At 39.6% G+C, this 24,891-nt stretch overlaps 1 protein-coding gene across 1 annotated transcript in view; it reads right to left on the bottom strand.

Moving 5' to 3' along the window:
• Positions 1-24,891, bottom strand: part of TTC3 (tetratricopeptide repeat domain 3) — a 107,369-nt gene that overhangs the window by 69,719 nt on the left and 12,759 nt on the right. Inside the window, exons 5-14 of the mRNA XM_040980803.1 lie at positions 24,546-24,633; positions 22,846-22,899; positions 21,637-21,757; positions 19,345-19,430; positions 17,666-17,760; positions 16,780-16,842; positions 6,562-6,616; positions 2,296-2,458; positions 1,364-1,409; positions 564-687 (exon numbers count right to left, since the gene is read on the bottom strand). Of these exons, the coding sequence (XP_040836737.1) occupies positions 564-687; positions 1,364-1,409; positions 2,296-2,458; positions 6,562-6,616; positions 16,780-16,842; positions 17,666-17,760; positions 19,345-19,430; positions 21,637-21,757; positions 22,846-22,899; positions 24,546-24,633 (895 nt within the window). The remainder of the gene's footprint in view (positions 1-563; positions 688-1,363; positions 1,410-2,295; positions 2,459-6,561; positions 6,617-16,779; positions 16,843-17,665; positions 17,761-19,344; positions 19,431-21,636; positions 21,758-22,845; positions 22,900-24,545; positions 24,634-24,891) is intronic.

The following is a 24,891-nucleotide window of genomic DNA, read 5'->3' as shown; positions in this document are numbered from 1 at the left end:
TCCATCACTCATCCAATACCAAAAACCACTCTGTAATTTTAGCCTCACAAAAATGAAGAGAAGTGCAAGCGGAGAGCAGGCAGCAGCTGCCGAGTTCAGATGTGGCCTCTCGGTACTCTCTAGAAACGATCAGAGCAAGACTGCTGCTGGGCACAGCCTTTAACCAAGGAGCCTCTGGCCAAGGCAACAGAGGCTGCACAAACACCTTGGGCAGAGACGCTGGGTGGGCAGGCTGGTATGATGTCAGGGTGCTCAAGTAAACTGCAAAAGAGGGACGGGAGGAAAAGAAAAATCCCAAAGATTCTGACAGGTGAGACTGACCTGGCCACAAGACCTACTGTCACTCATTCTTAAAAGACTATTTGGCTCCAACACATGCACAGGGAGGGGATAAATGCAATTTAAAAAGTAATGCAACTTTAAAATACTGTCTTTGTGATAGTTGTATAAAGAGGATCTTTTTCTTGATAACAATAAGTAACAACCAGTCTGTGCTTGTTTCCCATTAAAAGAAAAATACACCTGCAAGAACGAGCCTAGTTTTAGTCTTTAACTGCACTTACCTTTATAGTGTGATGGCCACCACCTGCCATCGTGTAGTTACTTTTTCTGAAATCTCTTTCCATCTCCACAAAGTTAAGTGAAGCGCTAAATGTGGGTGCTGGGAAGGTCCTAGGTGCACCGGCCCTGAGAAAGGATAAAAGCAATGATTCCTATTAACTGATAGGCATTCTTTCAAATTACACTTCAAGTACACTGCAGCAATTAGGCTTATTTTTCCTTGAAAGCAAGAAATTACTGCTTTTAAAAAGCTCTCCCATCTCTGAAAGGAACTTTCACACATAAATATTATTTTAAATCTGATATTAAACTCAAGCAAAACTACGATCACTCCAAGAAAAATACGAGTATGCTGAGGTCTAAAGTATCTTCCCAGCACGTGGGAAACGGCTTCATCTATTTCAGCCGCAGCCCTAGCGGCTCCACGGGCCCTGTAAGCATTTCCATGTCTGTCGCCCAACCCTGCAGGTTATCGGAGGGCTGGGGCACATGCTTCCAGGGCAAAGGGGAAAGGCATGAGGCGCAGGCTGTGTCCCAGGGCTCTCCTGTTCAAGCAGGAACAGCCAACTGACACCTCATCTCTTTCCCCATAAGCACAGGCTGCGGACTCCTAAACACACAACCCAATGGCTGTGAAACACCAAAATGTATCTGACAACTTGTAGGCCACTTGAACCTCAGCAGAACACTTTAAAAAAAGAAAAAGTCTTCCCTCCACACCCTCCTCCTCTTACTGGGGCTGCCATCTACTACTCAATCGACAAACACGAATAAATCTTAAATGCACATGACGGTAACTCACTTGCTTTCATAAAAGGCTTTAATCGGATTCTTTGTAGGTGTACGACCTATAAAAGTCAGACACACACAATCAAAGGACTGACAACAAAGACTACTAAATATTTTCAAATTTCCTTTGATAGTGAGAACATCAAATTTAGGAAATTAAAAAATAAGCCTAAGCAATTTTACATTTCTAGATGTCTTTAGTTTTATGGTAGTGTCAACAGAATCCCACAGAAACCCTGTCTGATGCCCTGTTTCATAATGATACCATGACACGTATACATTTGAATCTGAGATAACACCTGTCTTCAACGAGTTAACAATCTCAGAATCACCATATGCTGCCAGAGAAAAAGAACTGCTGAGCTCAACTGTACAGACACTAAATATTATATATATATATAAAAAAAAAGCAGGAAAGATACATATGCCAAAAGGGCATCAAAGAAAGCAAAATTACTTGAGAAAAAAAATGGGAGAAGGCAAATCCACAACTTCTGGCCTGCAGGGCAAATTTCTGCCATATGTGTGTGTCTACATGTCCAGCCTGCTACAGAATTAATAACTGCAACCCTGGTACAAAGACCTCCAACAACTCACTGAAGGGCCTTTTCTTTACGAAATACCTTCAGTAGTCAGGGAAACCTGAAAATGGCTTTCTTTCAGAAACTATTCAAATTTTCTCAAGGAAGAACTTTTCTAAAGTAGTATACATCATAACAATCTGGTTGCAATCTATTTCAATTAAATAATGTAAATCTCAACTACCTAATGGATAACTCTAATATAATTCTATAAAAGATGAAAAAGCTTCAATGAGCTAAGCCGGATAACAAAAGAGCAAGTCAACTGAAAATTGATGTATGGATCTCTGTGAATCAAAAAAACCCACCTTTAAATGCTTTAAAGGGAATTCGACTAAAACCAAAAGAATTTTAGGTGAAATACCTTGTAGGTCTTCTATTTGTTTTTGTAACTTTACATGCTGCTGAATTAGATCCTTGATTCCCTCAGGGTCATTTTTACAGAGTTTTTGAGCTTTTATATTTGCTTGCAGGGCCCAGTCATATTCCCCCAGCATAGAAAGAGCATCACAATAACGATAATGACCCTGTTTCAAAAAGATAAATTAATTTTTTCTCAAACATAAACTCAAACAGAAGAGAGAAGGAAGAATATTTTTGCTTAAAATGGATTCATCACTTAAAATGTTAGATAAGGCCCCTACCAATGTAAAATAAAAATGTTAACACCTCATAAAACAATTTCTGTAATGAGTTAAGTGAAGTTACAAATAAGCAAATACATTTTAGCAACTGACTAGAGGGCAATATTTTTGCTTAAAAGATTTTTGCACACCCAGGAATTTAACCTCTGTCATATTTTACTAATATAGGGCAAAATAAAATCCTTTGTGTGAAATAAAATTTAAAAAGTCATACATTGCACTATTTTTTCCACACCCATCAATGGAGTACAAGGGTCTGTAACTCTATATGCCCCACCCTGAACCAGGGCTTCTGGGGCCGGAAGGAACGTGACCTCGGAAGAGCACAGCACTGAGAAGCGTGCACACAGGCCAGCCCTTCCATCCTCCTCTTGCTCCGTCCAACCACCTGCCAATCGCTTTATCCTGAGATTATCCAAACCACCACTGATCTACACTGAATTCCAGTGACAAGGGGCTGCTTTTTGTTTGTTCGTTTGTTTTTACTATAAAAGAAAACTCCTTATTGGTTCTGTTTATACACTAAGAAATTTTTTTGTTTGAAACATAAATGTTTTAACCTACAAAACTAACAGTCCAAACCTGGGCTAACTACACAAACCTTCTTTCTAGTTACTCACAAACTGAACTTCATTTTAGACACATATTATCTTCTGAACAAGTGACAGAAACAGGCCTAATTTCAGACTAACTAAAAGGCCTACCATTGAACCCTGATTTTGTGACATCTGGTCCCAAACTCTTTGCTCTTTATTCTACATTTTGTAAAGAATATTCTAATTCAATGACAACGTAAAAATAAGTGACCCAGGGGGCCAGCACAGTAGCATGAAAGCCTAATGATCTGCCCGTGGTGCCAGCATCCCATACAGGCTCCAGTTCAAGTTCTGGCTGCTCCTCTTCCCAGTCAGCTCCCTGCTTACAACTGGGAAAAGCAGCAGAAAGTGGCCCAAGTCCTTGGGGCCTTGCATCCAAGTGGGAGTCCTGGAAGAAATTCCAGACTCCTGGCTTTAGACTGGCTCAGCTCTGTCTGTTGTGGAACTGAAAAGTGAATCAGCAGAAGAAAGACCTCTCTGTCTCTCCTCTTAAAATCTGAAAGCAATTCTGACAGTAAAACAATTCTTGTAAAGACGGCACCTTCTCAGGTTTACTTTTGCTTCTAAAGCTTAAACTATCCATCAACGTTCATTTCTTTCTGGCAAAAGAAAAGGAAAAAAAAACAAGATATATAGTTACCAAAGTTTTTAAATACTTACTAGTGGTAGTTGCTTTTTTAAAAATCTCTACAAATATTTTTGCAATTATATCACAAAACATCCCATTTTAGAAGATTAAACATTTTGTGACTGAAAAACAAAGCCAAAACATTCTATATAAAATTTCCAAATTCAGAAACTTTAATAACTTCTTCTTAATAGATACTAGATGAAAACAGTAAGCAGTATGTATGAAAAACTAGTACCATGGTCTAGGTTTCAGTATTTCTTCTATAATTTATTTATTTTACAAATATTCCCACTTTGTCAAATGTCAGGAAGAGTGGTGAGCAAATACTGTTTCAAGCAAAAGCACAGCTTACAATGAAAACAGCCACAAACTCAACACTGTCTTCAACAGAAGCATTCTCCAGGGCTCCACCCTTCATCCACTTTTGTCTTTTATTTGTAATGACATCTAGCAAAAGCCGCTTCACTTCCCAAGGACTCAGTTCTCTCAGGTGTAAGATACGACATTTTAAAAAGGACCCCAAACTGGAGAATTTTACAATTTCTCAGCCAGCCAGATGACCCCTAGGCCTCTGGAATCACCACTGGGGAAGGCAACCAAGGGACTCTGACAGAGAAGCCTAGGCTAGTTTTTCCCTTTCTTAATTTGTGTGCTATTTAGAATATAAAGGAAAAGCTCCTTTTTAAAAGTAAACAAAATATAATTAATTGAAGGAAGTCTATCTAAACAGCAGTAATAGAAATAATGACGAGATTAAATTCTCTAAGGCCCTACAATCTTATGGTCTTACTCATTCTAGTTTTAAAAACAAATTATATAAAGCAAGGACCGAAGTATGAAATATGGAGATCTTTTTATGCTATCTATGTTTTACCTGAAATTCTATTTAAAAAATTTCTCAAGTATTTTTACAATGTAGGAAAATAGAGACTTTCAATGTTTTGCTACAATTACTTCAGATTTTTTTTTTTAGGTATATGGAAAAGGTTGAAATTTCCAGTTGTACCTTTTCAATTTCTGTTAGTACTCTCACTGGCCAGGACAAACACTATCACGAGTTTGAAAGACATTCTTCAAGTCTCTGTCACCTCTGATTTTTTTTCATAGCTAATATTGCTTAGGAGGTGAACTTCCGTCAGTTGTCATCTAGTGTTGCAGCCATTCATTCACTACATCAACAAATACTGCCCAGAGTCTGGATTCAAGAGGGAACCCACAGGCCCAAACCTCTCTGCACAGCTAACACAGACAGTAGCTGTCCCATCATGCCAAGCTAGGAGGCAAAGCACAGCCAGTGTCTAGGGCAGGACAGGCTTGGCATCTCAGCCATGTGGCCAGAAAACAGCATTGGTGGGAAAGCAAGTACAAAGTGCAGCATACCTAGAATCTCTGAAAAACAGTTAGGAGGCCATGGGATGAGGATGGAGCACCACAGGTGGGAGAAATGGCCAACATCTGACAGAACAGAGTGACACCTCTGACCACATGAGGAACCACACTCACCCACTGCTTTAACAACGGACATTCACAGCTCTGTGCCATTCACAAGATGTTAAAGTCCAACTTTGACAGCCTAGTTTTGTAGTAATTACGGGGTACGGACATCACCGTGCTCACTAAACAGGCTGTCGGCAATTAGGACACCCCCATTCACTGAGAGTGGATGTTCCCACACTCATTCACAGGCACTCAGGCCTAGAAGTCTCTTCAGTTTCTGCCAGTCTGGAGGACTCAATTAGCATACTGGCCTGCCTACTTATGTGTAAATAGCTTTGTAAAAGGGTAATATTTTATTTTATCTCTGTATCAACACCCTCCAATTTTAACTACTAGAAAATAGATCATAGTTCCTTTATTTCTATTAGCCATAATGTATTACTCGTTTGTGAAATGCCTATTTGTTTTATTGGCCCATTTTTCTACTAGGTTTCTTATTTACTTTAGCTCTTTACAAATTTTGGTTATAAATCCTATCAGTTAAATTATATTGTCTTCTCCAAAACTATCTCATCCATGGTGTCATTTGAGACATAGAAGTTTCAAATTCTGATCTAGTCATATGTATCCGGGTGGCTTTTTAATGTTCTACTGCTGATTTGTACATTGTGTATTACTTAAGAAAGCAATTTCTCTCAACAGTATGAAGATTAGTCTCCTATAGTTCTTTTCAAGTTTCTAAGTTTCATTTTTACATTTAGGCATGTCCACCCAGAAAGCAGACATTACTTCTCACTGCTCAGCTGTCCTCCAGACGCCCCCTACTCAGAGCCTCGTGAGCTGTTCCTGTCTTCTCACGCACACACACACATATTCTCTCTCTCCCTCTCTCTCCCTCTCGCTCTCTCTCTTTCACAGCTGTGGCTGAACGCCCCTTCTAACCAGGAAGCTAAAGATTCCCTTCCCTCTTCTTTCACTTGGAATGCTAACACATCCTTCAAACAGATTGTTCCATTTTAGTATTTTATCTGGATGCCAGTCAAGTTTCAGCTATTCCAGTTCCAATCTACTTCCCTGCTAATGTGCCTAGGAAAGCAGCAGCAAATGGCCCAAGCTGTCACCCAGGTGGGAGATCTGGAAGAAGCTCCTCCTGGCTTCAGCCTGGCCCAGCCCTGGCTAATGTGGACACCTAGGAAATGAACCAGCAGATAAAAGCCCTCTCTATCTTTTCCTTTCTTTCTGACCATGCCTTTCTAATAAATAAAATCTTTTTCAAAGTATATAGCATTATTTGCTCAAACTGGAACACAGAAGGGACCTACCTTGGGCCAACTGTTCTTCAGAATAATGGCTCTCTTTCCATCACCAACTGCATTTCTAAAATGAAAAAGAAAATAATTAAGTATTTCATTGCAAAAGTACTATCTAGTATATAGTCATCTGTATTTTTTTAATTTCCTGTGTGTAATGTCTAATCAAAAATAAACTTTAATTGCTGAAAACTCATATAATAGATGTCCATTATAGGAAATTTGGAAAATACAGCAAAGTAAAACAAAGGGAAAAGTCACCTAGAGTTCTAATCACAGCTACGAGGAATCAATACCATTAATATTTCTGTAGTGTTTCGGGATTCATCTCAGTATCTTACCTATGCATACTCTTATTATTTGCATGTTAACTCCCAGGTATCTGATCTAACACAGAAGCTAAGCCAGACTCAACAGAGCAGAGATGCTAGGACATTGGTCTTGGGCTCAGATCAACGCAATGGTACTTCTCTCGAGGAATCTGGAGTCATTAAAGTTTCTGTCCCCCTTTCTCATCTGTAACAGGAGAATTCTCTTCTGCCTGTTTTAAGGTAGATACTGGAGGACAGTCTGTAACTGCCCAGTACTAACTGATCTGAATCTTCCAGATTTTCTGTCAATGGCAGCTTATCCATTCACTACTTAACAAATATAAGTGTTCAAATTATAAAATCATTAATTCAGACACCCCACTTTTTGCCTATGGTCTCATTTACTCCATCATTACAACTGTTTCTACTCTCTTCAAGGGGTCCAACTCGCTCACCTAATCATTTTTTCTTGTTTTACTTTCCTACTGATCCAGTTTAAGATTTGCTGATTTATGCTTTCATATTTACATACACACTGACCCCCACTTGTTACAGCTAGGCAACTTAGGGGCCAGGGCAACAGCTCTGTTGTGCTAATCCTCCATCTCCAAGTGCCACCATCCCGTATGGGCACCAGTTTGCGTCCCAGCTACTCCGCTTCCCATCCAGCTCCCTGCTTACGGCCTGGGAAGGCAGCAGAGGATGGCCCAAAGCCTTGGGACCCTGCACACACGTGGGAACCCCAGAAGAGGCTCCTGGCTCCTGGCTTCTTCCTTGGGATTGGTTCAGCTCCAGTCGTTGTGGCAATTTTGCAAGTGAACAAATGGATGGAAGATCTTTCTCTGTAAATCTGCCTTTCCAATACAAATAATTTTTTAAAAAACTGTGTAACCTATACTATCAGCTATCATTGCCTGCTAAAAGTCTATGTATAACAACAAAAACAAAGCTACATAAAGACAGACCATCTAACAGGATAGAGAAATCAGAAACTGATCCTTCTCAATTTAGTCATCTGACTTACGACAAGGGTAACACTGCAGTGCATGGAGAAAACATCTTTAGCAAATGCTCTGAGTCAACCAGACAGTCGCGTGAATCCTATATCCTATCTCACACTAAATACAAAAAGCAATTCCAGGTAAAAGTTAAAAAACAACTTTCAAACAAATCATGGAACACTTGAGTGACTTCAGAGTAGGTAAATATTATAAACAATCTAAAAAGTGCTTACCATAAGAAAAAAATTTTCAAGAACTGTATTATATTAAAATAAGTAACTTATTTGTGGCATATAAACTTGCAAAGTCCAAAGGGAAGTCAGTGAGTCTTAGACACTCTCAGTGTGTAATATGAGCAATGACTCATGCAAACCAAGAGTTCCCACAAATGAGTAAGACAAGCAACTCAAGAGAAAAAGTGGGCAAAAGAGCACAAAGTTAATCAGGCACTTCAGCAAAGAGAATATTCAAGTGGTCAGTCAGCCTATGAAAGGATATTCAACTTAAACACCCTTAAATAACTTGTGGAAATGCAAACTAAAGTCAGTGTTATATATATACCACATATCTACTGAAAATTCTACAGTGAAAGATAGTAAGTGTTGGTGAGGACATGGAACCAGATCCTACACTGCTAGCTGGAATGTGAACGTCACTGCAGAGGCTGCCACCAAGGCCCTGCTCTGCCACAGGGATTTCACTCAGCAGACATGAATGCGTACACACATTTACAGCCCCACTATCATTCAAGCCAAGCCCTAGACACTGCCCAAATGCCCATCAACAGCAGAATGGATAGCATGTGGTATATTCATGTAACCAATGAAGACATTACATGTGCTTATGAATGGATTTCAGTAACAATGTTGAATGCCATACACAGGGGAGCACACAGATGTGATAACACTTATACTGAACAAGAACAGTTTGAAAATCAACCTATGGAATTCAGAGACAGCCGTTATCTTGTGGGGAGGAGACGAGCAGGGACCAGAAGCAAGAACCAGGAGCATTTGTTGGGTACTGGGTTGTGATGCGGGTGCTGGTACAGTTGATTTCTGAAAATTCAACCATTAGACTTGATTTATATACTTATAAGGATATGTATTAGGATTTCTTTCTCCTAAGATTCTAAGAACAAAATGTCCCCCTTCTACTGGAGACTGCCACCTGGTTTGCTATGTAACTGAGTGAGTGTGCTTGACCCACCACCCTGAGAACAAAGTCCTGCACTGAGGATGGGAAACCCCAGACCTCTGTTGAGCCACTGAATGCCCAGCCCTAGGTCTACTTTGTCCCAGGACAGGCGAATCAGCTGTCTTCTCCAACACTGCACACAGAATTGGCTGTTAAATGCAGTCACCTAGTTGGGGTCAGTGTTACAGTGCGGCAACTGAAACTGCCGCCTGTGACACCAGCATCCCCCATGATGCCAGGTCATATCCCAGCTGCTTCACTTCCGATTTAGCCCCCTAATGCACATTGGAAAGCAGAAGATGGCCCCAAGTGCTTGGCGCCCCTGCACCCATGCGGGAGACATAGAAGTAGTTTCTGGCTCCAACCTGGCCCAGGCCCAGTCATTGTGGACAGTGGGGAGTGAACCAGGGGATGGATGATCTCTGTGTCTCTCCCTCTCTCAGTTAACTCTTCCAAATTAATGAATCTTTAGGTTAAAAAAAAGTTCTAGTCCAGTGTACACTTGTTAGGCTCCCCAGGGTCTCTCTCCCAAAACACCCATGCCAGCCACCTCCATTTCCTAATTGGCCCCAACTATTCCCAAGGCTTCTGTTCTAAGTTTCTTCAAAGGTCTGGCAAAGAACCACATGAAAGTTGCTAAGCCTCATTTACATTACAACTGTTTATCTGCAACAGTCACTCACTTTCATGAGACCTGCACTGCCAGTTTCCCTTCCAATTATCTGGCTTCCTCTACATAGCCTTCATACAGGGTAGTCCCTCCCTAACTGGCTATCACAACTCCATCCTGCTTCCTCTTCCAGATCCAATCCATGCATTCTGTAGGTCAATGAGTCTCAATCTTGACTGCAGGTTAGACTTCTCTGCAGAGCATCTCAAAGCCCAATGTACAAGCTTCACCCTAGACTCTAGAAATCAGAATGTCAGCAGGCAATGTAACTTTCAAGCTGAAGTGATGCCAACATGCTGTTTGAATTGTAAATCACTTCCCTACGCAATTCCATTCACATTTACAACTTGAAATCATCTAGGCTATCTATGTCAAAATTGCCTCCCAGCCAAAAATCTTGATTTTCAAACCCTTGCAAACTCACTGTACCTGACATTTCAATCTGGATGATTCTGACTTCCTTCAATTCAGCATGCCAAAAAGTGATGTGCTATCTGCTATAAATGTATTCCTCTTCCGGTGAGCCCCGCATCAGTGAGTGGGCCTACAATCCATAAAGGTTCAGGTCAGAGAACTGAGCAATTCCAATCACTGCCTCTTCCCTCACCTCCCCCCTAAAAGTATAGATATTTCTGTCAGCTCTCTCAAACTTTGAATCCTTCCACTGCGCCAATACCACTGCAAGCCACCACTGTCACTCGTCTGCTCACCCACAACCAGGCTGCATCCCTTCCAAATCCATTCACCTCTCCAAGAATCACCTTCTCTGCAGCACTCGCCTCTCTCCCGGACTGTACCCACTGCCTTTAAAAGCCAGCAGCCTCAAAGCAGCCTGTGAGACTTTTGTACTCTTGGGTCACAGCACCTTCCCTCTCCTCCAGGCTCAGCTGTGTGCTACACTCCAAACACAACCCCAGCCATTCTGGGCCTTCAGGCCACGTTTAAGAGCAAAGGGACAGTGTCTACTATTGTTCATCTCTGATGTCAACCAAAGACAGAATTCCAGTGATAACTGTTAAATCAATGTTGAATGTTACTTATTCTAGCTTTAACTGTGCAAACCAGAATATTATGCTTTTTATTATAACTAAAATAGTATGGGGCCTGGCACAATGACTAGGTGGTTAATCCTCTACCTTCTAGTGCCAGAATCCAGTTTGGGTGCCAATTTGTGACCCGGCTGCTCCACTTCCCATCCAGCTCCCTGCTTGTGGTATGCAGCAGACAATGTCCCAAAGCCTTGGGACCCTGCACCCACATGGGAGCTCCTGGCTTTGGATTGGATAGCTATGGCCATTGTGGCCACTTTGGGAGTGAACTAGCAGAAGGAAGACCTTTGCATCTCCCTCTCTCCACAAATCTACTTTCCCAATAAAAATAAACTTGGGCCCAGTGTGGCAGCCTAGAGGCTAAAGTCCTTGCCTTACACACACCAGGATCCCATATAAATGCCAGTTTGTGTCCCAGATGCTCCACCTCCCATCAAGCTCTCTGCTTGAAGCCTGGGAAAGCAGTAGCGGGCAGCCCAAAGCCTTGGGACCCTGCATCTGTGCAAAAGATCCAGAAGAAGTTCCTGGCTCCTGGCTCCAGATCGGCTCAGCTCTGGCCACTGAGGCCACTTGGGGAGTGAACCAGCAGATGGAAGATCTTGCTGTCTCTCCTTCCCTCTGTAGATCAGACTTTCCAATGCAAATAATCTTAAAAAAAAAATAATAATTAAAAAACATAACAAAAGAGCATGCAAAAACTTTGAGACATAAAAGGGATACTGCCTTTGTCCTGTTATAAATTATTGCTCCCAGAGTCTGATCAGATCAACAAAGCAGCATCAATAACTACTCCCTTAGTGTCTGAGACTGAGACCCAAACAACAACAGGTTCAGATGCAAGGGTCACTCAATGCCAGGTACACAATGACTAATATCATCAATCATTTGTACTTGAAAGTTATGCCTCGAATTAAAATTATATAGTTCCTTCCATTCAATCAAGTTAAAAGAAATTAAAAGGAATTTATCCTACAGATATACTTGTATCCAAGTACAGAATGTAAATAAAAAGATAATCATTACAGAGCTGTAATTTTTAAAATCTGGATATAGTTTAATACTATATATGCTAGTTCATAGCATACAAATATTTCTTATACAAACACAAGCTTAGCAGAGAATATAATAAAAACTGTTGGCCTGCATGAGCAGACTAAACACTGCTGGGAAAAACAACAAGGTGCATTTCCACATACACAATTTACATGCAGCTCCAAGACCTAAATTTATGAACAAAATATACAGCAGGATGTATAGGATATTCCTACTTGTGTTTAAACACACAGAAACACCCAGATTAATCCAAATGAAAACTGCCTATACTCTTGATTCACAAAAAAAAAAAAAAAAACTGGTTCACAAGGTAAGTTATTGGCACAAAGCATCACAGAAACACACAATAACCTGACCAGAGGGGTCAGGAATGTCTGAGCTGGGCCGGCATTTTCATTATAGCTTTTCCACTCTGAATATTATACCATGTCAAAAGCGAGTGTACATCAAAGACCACTGAAAAAAGTACAGCAAATTCCGCAGCGCCAACATAAAAGGAGGGATCAGATCATACAAGTTGACAAGCAGAGTGAATAATTCACTGACCCATACACTCCAACTTAAAGCTCACCACACATACAAGACTTGAAATTCTACAAATACACAGCTGAGTCACTTTATGCCTCTGTTCGCAGAAGAATTCAGAGAGCAAAAATCAAGGAATTATTTAAGTCTGTCTGCTGCTAATCACATTTTGAACCAAAGCTAAGACAATACAATAGGATGGGTTAACAAATAAACACAAAAAAGTGCAAGTAAATGCGAAAAACTCTAATTTTCCAAAGTAAACTCAGAAACATTCAAGGTTAAGCTTTCCCACTGTCCAATTACCACTGCCCTCAATCATGCATAATAATCCAATAAGGAACTCAATATTTTTCACTTAAGTCCCACAAGAATGGACTGAACTGTGCGCACACTAAGCCCACTCCACACATACAGTAAAAGCTGTTGGAACCATGGAAGGTATTGACACATCTTTTTCCTTTTTCTAGTTCCTTCTCTCAAGTGAAAATTCATCACTCTTAAATAATTCTTAAAATGCCTGAAAGTTACCAAAGTTTATCTGAAAAGTTCACTACTAGAAGGCCAGAATAAAAGGGACATCCCATCCAAGTCAGGTAGCCTGGGACATTCTATCTCCATCCCTCAGCCTGAAGAACTCACAGGGGAGAATTGTGTGCCTGCAGAGGCAGGAGGCAGTGGGCTCCCTCCTTCAACCCCATCTGTCGTGTTGCCTGAGTACAACACCCACAGACCAGGAGGGATTCTGATTGGCTCTCGGCCTCACATATACCCACTCAAAGGTGGCCCAATTTACCAAGTGTGGGACCACCTTGGTGGCTACCTTGACCACTCTGAATGAAGCATCTGTGCCCCCATACATACTTCACTCTAGGCCTCTTCCCACTTCCACTGGTCTTAAAATACTTGCACTGTTCTCCTTTGTAGATTAGGATATACATACTTACTCCTCAATGCTTGCTAGCACTGTTACACACAAGTTTATAACACTTTTACTTATCATCAAATATTTCAAGTACACATAAAGCTCAGATAACATAAATATAATTAACAATATGAACCAACTTAGCAAGAAATGAACATTTTACCACATTTACTTCAGCTCTTTTTGCAGTTTTTACAGTTTATATCCACTGTGTGTCACCCCTCCCATCTCTACACCCTTTCTCCATTCTCTCTCCAGACACTGCTGTTTAACATTCCCATGCATTTAAAACCATTTTTAATACTCTGTATTCATTATGGATATGCACATTTTTTATGTTTTTAAACATTATATAAATGGCATCACACTACAGAAATCATTCTGCAACTTGCTTTTCACTCAACATTGCATTCACTTTAATTGCAGTATAGAATTTCATTGTATGAATATACCACAATGTATCCATTCCCCTACTGATGGACACTTAGGTTGTTTCCGTTTCTTTACTTTTACACACATGCTACAGCGAAGGCTTGCACATATCTTCACGGGTACACGTGAGAGATTTGGAGGGACGAGCCTAGCGGTGGACGGCAGGGTAAGCACATCTTCACCTTGTCAAATTTTCTCCAATGTGACTGTACCAATTTATACTTTCTCCAGCCGAGTAGGAAAGTTTCCTTTGTTCCACATCCTCTCAAACACTTGGTATTACGAGGATTTTATTTTTGCCAATCTGATGGGTATGAAAGAGAAACTCACAGTTTTTAATCTGCATGTCAATGTAAAGATGGTCATTTCCTCATAAATGTTTATTTGGATCATTTACTTTCCAAGTTTTCAACTTTTACATTGCCCTTTTTCGCTACCACCACTTCTGCACAGTGACTATGAATAAAGGCTGCACCCAGGCCCCGGGTTCAGCTTTGGCTCCACGCCACCCGCCTAGTCTCTGCGAACACTGCGTGGCCTCCCGACGCGCCGGTCAGCATTTCCGCAGAGGCAGCAGGGCTTTACAAGCAGCATCAAGTACACAGAGTAGCACCAGTCACGCGGTAACATACAACGGTATTATTCTCACCCTTTTAGATACTCACATTGCTCAAAATATTTTTAAGCATTCAATCTTTTCATAAGGTTCCTAATATTTTAGGATTAAACTACTTCAGAACTCAGCATTCATGACTTTAAACCTTTTACTTATCTTTTCTAACATTAACTAAGCAGGTTCCATTTCTTTTCTCTTTGGGTATCTCAGTCATTGGTTTGACAACAGGAAGCGTATGGGATGCCTGGACTTGTGGAAGAGCTGACCAGTCCATCCCTGCCCCAACAGGGAGGGGCTGGATGCTTTACCCCGAGCTGTCTCATAGCTGCTTAGATTGCCAAGTAGATACAGCATTCCTCTGATGGGAGAACTTCAAAACATCTCAACCTTAGTAACTCAGCTACAAGCTCTTACAACAGAATGGGAATGATAGGTTCCTGTGGGGTCCACTGGCACATAGCAATCACTGGTAATGTGTTCTGAGACTCCTCATCTGATCACTTGATCAGGGGTTACATATATGACAGACTCCGGAACATTATCCCTACATCACTGAGCAAATCATGGACACATCCATGTGGCCTTACGCACAGTACGTTAAGCAGGCATTTAATACATACTGGTGATTCTCTAACAATGAGGGAAGGGCTCGCAGTGCGACTGACCTGCCTGGAATGTAAGTACCGATGGTACTGAATTACAAGCCAGGCTGTCAGAAAACAAGGAACAAACTGCTTGACCACTCTGCTCCTGACATTGATCTCATCAAACTGCCTGGCATCTGTATTTTTAGTATGAGTCACTTCCTGCTCCAACAGGGTTTCAGGATCCTAGCATAGGGTTTTAGGTTCTTCCATATATATCTAGCATTCAGTCTCATGAATGGAAACAAAAATACCATGGTCTACCTCTGAGTTCTTGAGCTAGGGAGTGGATGACCTTATGCCAGGTAGTTTTAGATCAGCATCTCAAAGCTATTAATCTCAACTTGAAAGCATATAAATTCACCTTTAACAGCATAGACAATCTGCAATTCTGGACCTAGCCAGAGGCAACAACCTAAACACATTTGCAGCTCATTTCTTGTCAGAACCAGTTGAGGACAGTGGCATTGATGGAAGACTGTGTCAAGCCCATCCATTCCTCTAGTCTAGAAAACCTTGGTTTATCCACGGCTTAAGCCATGTAAAAGCTGCATAACTTTAATAACAGCGGTATTCTCCAAGATGGTTGGATTACTGTTGATTTTTATTTTCTTCTTTTTAAACTCTTGTATTTTCCAAATTTTCTACCATGAGAATGTTTTCTGTTTATAATAAAAGAAAAACACAATAAATGTTATTTTTTGAAAGCTACATAACTAGAATATATTATCTTTCCCATCCCCAACCCCACATACCAACATAAATGCTTTCACTGGAAAACTGGTATCAAATTCACTTGGCATGAAAAACGCACACTAGCAAACTTATATATGAAACCCATAGTATACTTTCAAAGAATGTCACTGAGTTTTGTTACTGCATCACTTAAAACTGCTTGTAAGCCACTTGACAAGTTTAAGAACTAAACATCAGAAAAACACTTTAATCCAATCAGCAGGTGTTCTGTTTCTTTAGGGACAATGAGAACTGTGTGACCTTGGGGCCCAGAAGGTCAGAAGCCAAAGTGCACTGTCACCAGTGCCTATGCTGGAGTTTACATCCACGCAGCTTTGTCCTGCATATCACCGCCTCAACCGATTTGTAACTTGTTGTGTTCTGAGTATTTCTACTGTGCAAATATGTTCATGAATCCAACTTTCCACTGCTAAGGCAAAATATAATTAAACACTATAGTCTACATGGCTTAATATTAATGCTTACACTTTCTATACTAAGTTGTTTTAATTGGAAGACAACAGCATCATGGTGCAACATATTTGTCAATTTTTCTCAAGTAACAAAGTTCAACATATGGAACTAAAAATTATGATTCCATTCTCACAGTTATACCATTACATTTGTAAGTTTTCTTTCACTTAGAAAAATGTTTTCTCACTGAAACAAATAGAGAAAATATTACAACAAAAATGATGCTTCAAGAACTATACGAATTAATTAAAAGGGCACAAGATAACAAACACAGAATTTGACATCATCATGTTTAATCATGGTATCACCACTTACAAGTGGTATGAATATATCCACATATAAAATGTGGACAGTAATTTTACCAACCTATTTAAGGGTATGTGAGACTAAAATAATACATACAAAACACTTAAAATAATGCACAACACACATTCGTACTGGCTCACAACAGCTGTTGCCGCCACTGCTGGTATACAAGGCCCATCTGTTTCTGTCAAAGAACTACTCAACGATTTTCTTACACTCCTGCATAACTGAAATCTTTCCCAAAATGGATATTAAGTGTAACTGAGAGACGGGAGCACACTAAGCAACTTACCTAAACTGTCCAGTATGGAGAAAACAAAGAGCTCTGTTACCATACAGTAGGTGGTTTTCAGGTCTTTAAAAGAAATAATGTTTAGTCAGTAAAGAAAATTATATCTCAAATAATCAAAACTCAAACATGTGGCATGGAAAAATTTCCTAGAACTTCACATCTGTATGGCAGACAACAAAAACAAAATACTTGGAAACCTTACACTGGCTAACTATTTCCTAACTAACTTGGTTCAAACCAACCTATATTACCTTATAGCAAAAATTAAGAAAATTCTATTTGCTGTGTCTAGCTCACAGAAAGTTTTGAGGGTCAAAAGAGACACACTAAAAGGTTCACACCATGAAGCAGGCTGTGACAATGAGAGGCCAGGATTGTGTGGACAGAATGGGCCACCTTTACAAAGGACTCCAAGGAGGCCTGTGAGCTGCAACAGCAATGCAAGCAGCTGCATGCAGTTCACCCCGTGCTCCCTTCAGAATACACATTCTCCCACCAGCTCCAGCTACGGCCCTTTACAACTTCCCTCTCACAAAATCCCTGAACGCTAAGAAATGTTCTGAATAAAAAACTGATCAAGTAGTGCAACTCAAGCAAGTCAGGCAAAATGGAGACTTTGGCTCCACTCTGCTCCATCTTCTTTCAGGCTTTCGAATACAGTTATTTGTTCTCCCTTGTTCTTATTTTATACCAACTAACTCCTTTCAAGTTACTATCGCATATAAAAGAATCTCCTAAAGCACCTAACATCCAAAGATGCAAAAATTTAATCAGCATGGAAAACTAGAAGATATTCTCCAATTACTCATCTTTATTTCATTTCTCCAAGCAGTCTTAAATTTCTTTGCCAAATTAAACTAATCTCATGGTTCTGTTTTGCTCTTACCTATATTCAATGGCTCTGGTGTAATAGATAATAGCTAAATCAAATCTTCCTTTAGAAAACTCTTCATTTCCTTTCATTTTCATTAGTTCTCCTTGCTGAGAAACCAAGGTGAAAGAAACCTATTGATTAGTTTCAAGGATAAAAAACCCAAAATCTAGGGAAAAAAATGGATTTAGCTCTCTTTTTTCGCTATCAGAAATAGCCAACAGGATTATTTATGTAGAAGATAACAATACAAGATTCAGTATTTTTGGTATATACAGAAACCTCTCTCTAATGACCCAACACTAGTGCTATTGGCAGAATATTAAAAATAAAAAAATTATCACATTTTAAATAATTATTTCAGTTTTCTGCTACTTTGAGCTTACAAAAGGCTGAGACACAAGGCATTCTAAATAATTACCAAACATTTTTTCTCTTTTATGCAGTATTTGGGAGATCTGCTTTCAAATACACTCTGATTAATAGGCATGGTAGGCTAATACTAGAGATGTAAAGGTAAAATTTTCACTTTGGATTTGCAAATGTGACATTATTCCATAAACCTTAAGTCAATAATTAGGACAGACATTGAGCACAACATTCAAAAGACACGCTCAGGACATGCCCATGCCAACTGTGAGTACCCAGGTTGAAGTCCCACTCTGTCTGTTACTGAAGACGTTGCAGTCCCAGGGCCTGGGAACCTGTCACACCTGTGAGAGATCCACGCGGAGTTTGTCCACTGTCCTGGTCTCAGCCTGGCTTTGCAGTGACTAATGTAGCCGTTTGGGAAGCAAATCAACATATTCAAGAGCCATATCTGTCTCTTACTTTCTTCCTTTTATACAATTAAAATTACTAAATAAAATTTTAAGTAAATATGTAGCTAAAACAATGAACTATGTGCACATTAGGTGGCAAGAATATATCAGAGATGCCACAGATAAAACTAAAACCTTCACTTCAGTCAGTTTTAAAAAGAATTAAATAGGGCCCAGCAGCATGGCCTAGCGGCTAAAGTCCTCGCCTTGAACATGCCGGGATCCCATATGAGCACTGGTTCTAATCCCAGCAACTCCACTTCCCCATCCAGCTCCCTGCTTGTGACCTGGGAAAGCAGTTGAGGACGACCCAAAGCTTTGGGAACCTGCACCCGTGTGGGATACCCAGAAGTAGTTCCTGGATCCTGGCTTCGGATCGGCATAGCACTGGCTGTTGCACTCACTTGGGGAGTAAATCATCGGACAGAAGATCTTCCTTTCTGTTTCTCCTCCTCTCTGTATATCTGACTTTCCAATAAATAAATAAATCTTTAAAAAAAAGAACGAATAAAACTAGACCATCTAATAGCTTTAATTCAGAATTTAATAGGACATTAAATATTGGCCTAAATCAGTTTTAAAAATTAAGTTAGTCCTATTTCCTACCAACATACTGTATGGTATGTGAACTATATTTTAATAAAGTTGCTTCCAAAAGAAACTATACATCCTCAACTAGTTATAAGCCTTTAAAATCAACAAAGTCTAAGACACTATTGAAAAAGAAAACCCAAATTAAAACTTTCAAAATTTTTTCAAGTGTTGTTCAATTTTACAGTAATTCTTTACATTTTAATAGCATATTGCTTTCTCTGTTAAATGTGCTAATAGGTAATTATTAAAACATATTTATAAGTAATAATTTATCCTCACCTCTATACAATCCATACAACTTCTGGTTTTAAATTCTTCAAGCAAATTGCAGTTTTCTGTTACAGCTTTAGTTATGTAAAACTTGTCTAAATTTTATTTTTGGGAGAGAGTGAGAAAGAACACATGTTAAAAAGAAATCCACAAATTGTACTGAAAATATTTTAATTCTTAGGTTGGTAGCTAAGTCCATAAAGCTTGCTGTATTTTGATACTTGCTAAATAGCCCAAGTTTCTTATAACCTCCTATGTATTACATAACGGGTCATTTCTACAAAACTGAGAGCAAGTTAACAGAAAAAAAGCGGGGAGGGGGCTTCTTTGCTGTGAATCTAATCAGCTTTTGCATCTAGCAATAAAGACATACTGCTTATTGTAATATTAGTTATTAGCATAAGCTTCTGCTGTAACATAACCAAAAAAAGCCTTACAGCTGTTCATGTTGTAACAACATTGAGCAAACATCACCAAGTACTTATAGCCTATCAGGTAGAATGCTCAATAAAAAAGGAAGAAATAAAAAACTGAGTATGTATTTTATGAAGCTCATGAAGAATACTAAATCTCCTTATTCAATATTTTAACTTCCATGACTGATATGTTATACTGAGAAGTTATTTGAAGCATCCTTATCAAAATTTAGAAAAGTAATTAAAAATATTAGATATCCAAATTTCTATCAGAAGTTGATCAAGGCCCATCTTCTGCATTTTAAGCTGATACACAAGTATAAAAACATAGTTAAACAATTCTGCAACAAAACTATAGTTAAGCCTATTTCCAAGATGAAGGAAGGATTTAAAATTAATATTTAAGAAAGGATCTGGATGGCCACCAAATAAATATTATGGGGTACAGCAAGAAAAACTCGGCTTTGGCATCAGAGGGATCTGACCTCACATCTGGGTTCACGACTTAACAGACTGCAAAACATGACATAACTTGTCAGTCTTTGCTCACTTGTACAACTGCACAGTGAGAACTGCTATAAAGAAGGTAGTCAGTCGATCAGAAGCCAGCCCACAGAGGTGCCTGCTGTGACATGAACACAGCCAGGAGCCCAAAGGTTCACATCGTGGAGGCGTGGGCCTCCGTACAGCAATGCCGGGAGGTGAGAGAAATCTTCAACAGGCAGGGGGCCACACGCTTCGGGAAAGGTTAGCATAGTTGTGATGAGACCCCTGTGAGTTCTCTCAAGAGTGCGTTGTTATAAACAGCATGACTGCTCCACCCATCTTGCCATGTGCTCTCTCTGCCATGATGCCCTCACCATAACGTGACACAGCCAAGGGAGTCCTCACCAGAAACCAAACCAAGAGGACCACCAGGTCTCAGAGTTTCATTTAAAACTGTGAACTAGCTAAACTTCTTTTCCTTATGTATTACCCAGCTTGATATTCAGTTATAGCAACAAAATGAACTGGATAGTATCCCTTAAATGCCACTTCCCTATTTCTACCATAAAAGTCTAGACTTTATCAGTATAATACATCCCAGCATCTCACAAGACTACAAGGAAGACTTGTCTAAGTCTGTCTTCATTTAATGCCTAATACTTAGTGATTCAGTACAAAATCTGCCCTTTACTCAGTGGAGACAGAAATTTATCTGTTAGTGTCTAGAAAAGAGCCAAGCATTCCTGTTTGAAGACTCCTAATGTGTTACAGTGCAGGATGCCCACAGTGCTAACTCTGCTTCTCATTCAGCTCCTGCCAACGTGCCTGGGAGCAGCAGCTCACCGCCTGAGTCCCCAGTTCCTGCCACCAGGAAAAGACTGCACAACTTCCTAGTTCCCATTTCAGCCCTGGCTATCACAGCCAGGGGAGTAAACCAGCAGATAAGAGAGTCCCTTTCTCGCTATCTCTACTATTATTCAAATAAATATTTACAAGAAAATCACTTCTAAAATCCAAATACTTAAAAGAAAAATATTTCACAAAGGAAAAAGAGATACATAAAGCAGTTTCCTCACACATAAAAGAATAGCAGACTTGTCTGGGGAACAAAAATAACAGATTCTGCTATTTCCACTTACGAATGAGAATGAGCCCTGGTTACAGCCTTTCTTTAAACAACTTATGACTTTGATTACGGAGGATTTTACGATGTGTAATGTCATTAAAAAAATTATTTAGACTGGAAATATCGAATAAAGTTAAATACAAGGTTACCATTTTCTTAACTGGTATTTTAACAAAAGATTCCTAAGGGGAAAAAAATATCACATTACTATACATTCTGTTTCAGTATCTCTAAAACCTGTATCATGTTATAATTTAAAGCATTTATACTTACATTCAGTAAAGAAAACACTTAACATAGGCCAACAATTGTCGATTGATCCTAATTTAGGTAGAATTGTTACATCGCCTGTATATTTTATCCAATTTATAGCTTCTTCCATTGCCAAGATTTTCTGTTTCAAAATGAGGAATGAAGAATAAGATTTGAGCATATCTTGTATTATAAGCTTTATGTAGTATTTCAGACCCTTCATGCTTATAGTCTTTCAGGAGAAAGCCTAGACTTGCTGGACTCTGATGTACAAGGTGAAAGATTCTGTGGACCTAGGTGCATCTTCAGATTCCCCCGGGGCACCACAGAACTCAGCATGCTTCCCCAGTGAACACAAGCCTGCAAGTCGAGGCCCACCACCTGGTCAGAGGCTGGCCTAAGCCGCAGGGGAGTACATTAATGTAAGGGGGAAAGGTTCTCAAGTCTCATCTAAACCTGTGCTTACATCCTTACCCCCAAGGAGATTAAGAGTCACTAAAGGGACCCATATTTAACTGGTCCATGGCAAACAGAAGCAGAAGAGCAACCGTAACAGGAGACTGCGGCTAAGCAAATAGGTACTTCGTGCAACAAGCTTCAGGAAGGGCCAAGGAGTTCACAGAAATGCTATTCATATTTCTATTATCTGTAGTAACTTCAGAAATTAGACAACTGAGGTTTCAACATCTCAGACTCAAAGGATACACACAAAGTTTCAAGTCACCAGAGCATTAAAAATTAGCTTTTCAGGCTGGGTTTTTGACCTAGTGGTTAATTCACTGCATGTTAGCATCCTAGATAGCAGCATGTTACACAGCTCAAGTGACCGGCTCCCTGTCACCAACACTGAGCTCCAGACTCAAGCTCCTAGTTTGGCTGAGCCCTAGCAGTGGATAGGAATTCTGCTTCTCAAATAAATATTTTTTCATCATCATAATATATCAAAAAATACTCATACTAGGGACCTAATAATTTTACTTGGGATAAAATAATCCAATTTAACATCCTAAAACAGAAAAATGAATCAACTTACAATAGAGGCTCAAAATCATTACAAATATGAGACTCCCCCCCCCAAAAAAAGGAAAGTGAAATTCCTCAGGTAAGGAAATTACTTGAGAGAAATAAATACTATCACATACTACATGTGAATGCCTACACAAGAAAACGTGAGCAGTGAGCTGCCATTCATCACAGTGAGTGAACAAGGTTCCCAGGTTTAACACTTACATTTTCTATTTTATAACCAATTTTCAATAAGCCTTCAATAAGGAATGGATCATTCTGCAAAATAAATTTAAAAAAATCTGTTTCCTTATGCATTTTATCAGACTTGAATTTAGGAATGCAGTAATAAACAACACGACAATGTTTCTGTCAACGATGCATCATGTGTAAAATGGTAATTCTCCCTAACAAGCTACTTAGCACCTGCAACGTTTATAACATCTTGCGAATGGTAGCTACATGTAAGGTGGCTGTCCCTTAAGATTATAACGAAGATGAAAAACTCCCACCAACCAATGCCATCATAACCATCCTAGCACAACATATTACTCTCATGTGTGGGACTGCTGGTGTTAAACAAACTTAACCACAAAGTCAGTCAGTTGTGTAGAAGTATATACTACAGGACCCAGTAGGATGGCTCAATGGCTAAATCCTCACCTTGCAAGCGCCGGGATCCCATATGGGTACTGGTTTGTGTCTGGTACCATCCACTGCCATCTAACTCCCTGCTTACAGTCTTGGAAAACAGAGAATGGCCCAAAGCTTGGGATTTTGCATCTGTATGGGACACCCAGAAGAAGCTCTTGGCTCCTGACTTTGGATCAGCTCAGCTCTGGCCATTGTAGTCATTTGGGAAGTGAACCAGGTATTGGAAAATCTTTTTTACAGTCTCACCTCTCTCTAAAAATCTGCATTTCCAATTAAAAAATAATAATCATAAATCTTTTTTTAAAAAGTATACTACAGGTATCTGTATATGCTGCACAACACCTGATAATGATACAACTGCATTACTGGCTTATGTATTTAGTACACTGCACTTCTCTTCCATCATTATTTTACAAAAGAAAGTTCCCTTAAGAGTATGCTGAGCTACACTGGCAGCAGCCACATCTCTTGATTGCATCCAAGGACCACACCACGTTGACTGTCCCATACCATCCAGATTTGTAAAAGCACACCTACAACATTCACCCAATAAAAAGCAGCTACAACATACTGCTCAGAAAGAATCCCTGTCACTAAGCAACACATGAGGAACCACTACTCGAATGCAGTGGTCCACTTCCCAGAAGCACTTACACGGCTAATTTACCCCCATAAAACCTCTTTAAAAAAAACATCTCATAGTGTTCCAAAGGATTCTGGTGACAAAATGGCTTATTGTTATTTCTAGACATGTAGACTTTAAAGCTCTTTCCATCATGAGGGGTAACTGTGATCTTCTACCAAAGCACACTGGCTAGGTTCCTACAAAAAGCATTATGGGCAGGAAATAAATGTCAGACAGCTGTTCAATGTAGGGGGAAAGCTGATGACAAGAACAGCTCCTCAAACCTATTCTGACAGTCTACCCCAGAGAGAAAATACCTAGTGCTGCCAGTGGTGTGCTTGTATCCAAAAGAGAGCCCATCATTTTTAGAATCTGTGACAAAGATTTCCACGAATGGGGCCCACATTTTCACCTGTAGCTAATTCCAATTTCTATCCTTTAATGACAAGGATGTCCTGCCCCTTTCATGACATCTACCTGATCTCTGTAACAGCACACATGCACTCACAGACAGCAGAGAAATCTCCCATTAACCAGAACTACAATCCTTATCTGCTGTTATAAACTGGCAAGATAGGCCTGACACCATATGAATATTCATATTCTTTTGAATGGGGGCTGAGGAACCTCTTTTTCTACCACTTACCGCAACTTTTTTTGCCAAATCCACAATATCTTCCATCAACTCAAGATGTTGTAATTTCTTCAAACTTAACTCAGCAGCACTAAAATTACTTAAAGACAAATCCATTTTTTAGCAGTTTAGAGTCTCATATACAAACTCACTAAGCTTTATGCTTAACCACAAATTTCAACTTAAAACTATTGAAAAAAATTAAGTTCTCTATTCCTTCACTTAACGATTAGTATGTTATTTATTAAATGGACAAAATCTTTTTCTGTACTATATAATTGATATTGATGAAAAAGCATATTTTCCTCAGCTTCTACCATCTCATAATACTCAGAATGTCATGATTATCTTCTCCTCT

The sequence above is a fragment of the Ochotona curzoniae genome, unplaced genomic scaffold (assembly GCF_017591425.1).
Source record: "Ochotona curzoniae isolate NIBS_2020 unplaced genomic scaffold, NIBS_Ocur_1.0 contig_3498, whole genome shotgun sequence".
In the NCBI taxonomy this organism is placed as follows: domain Eukaryota; kingdom Metazoa; phylum Chordata; class Mammalia; order Lagomorpha; family Ochotonidae; genus Ochotona; species Ochotona curzoniae.
Note: the sequence above shows the minus strand (reverse complement) of the source record. Positions and strands in the feature narration are given on the sequence as shown.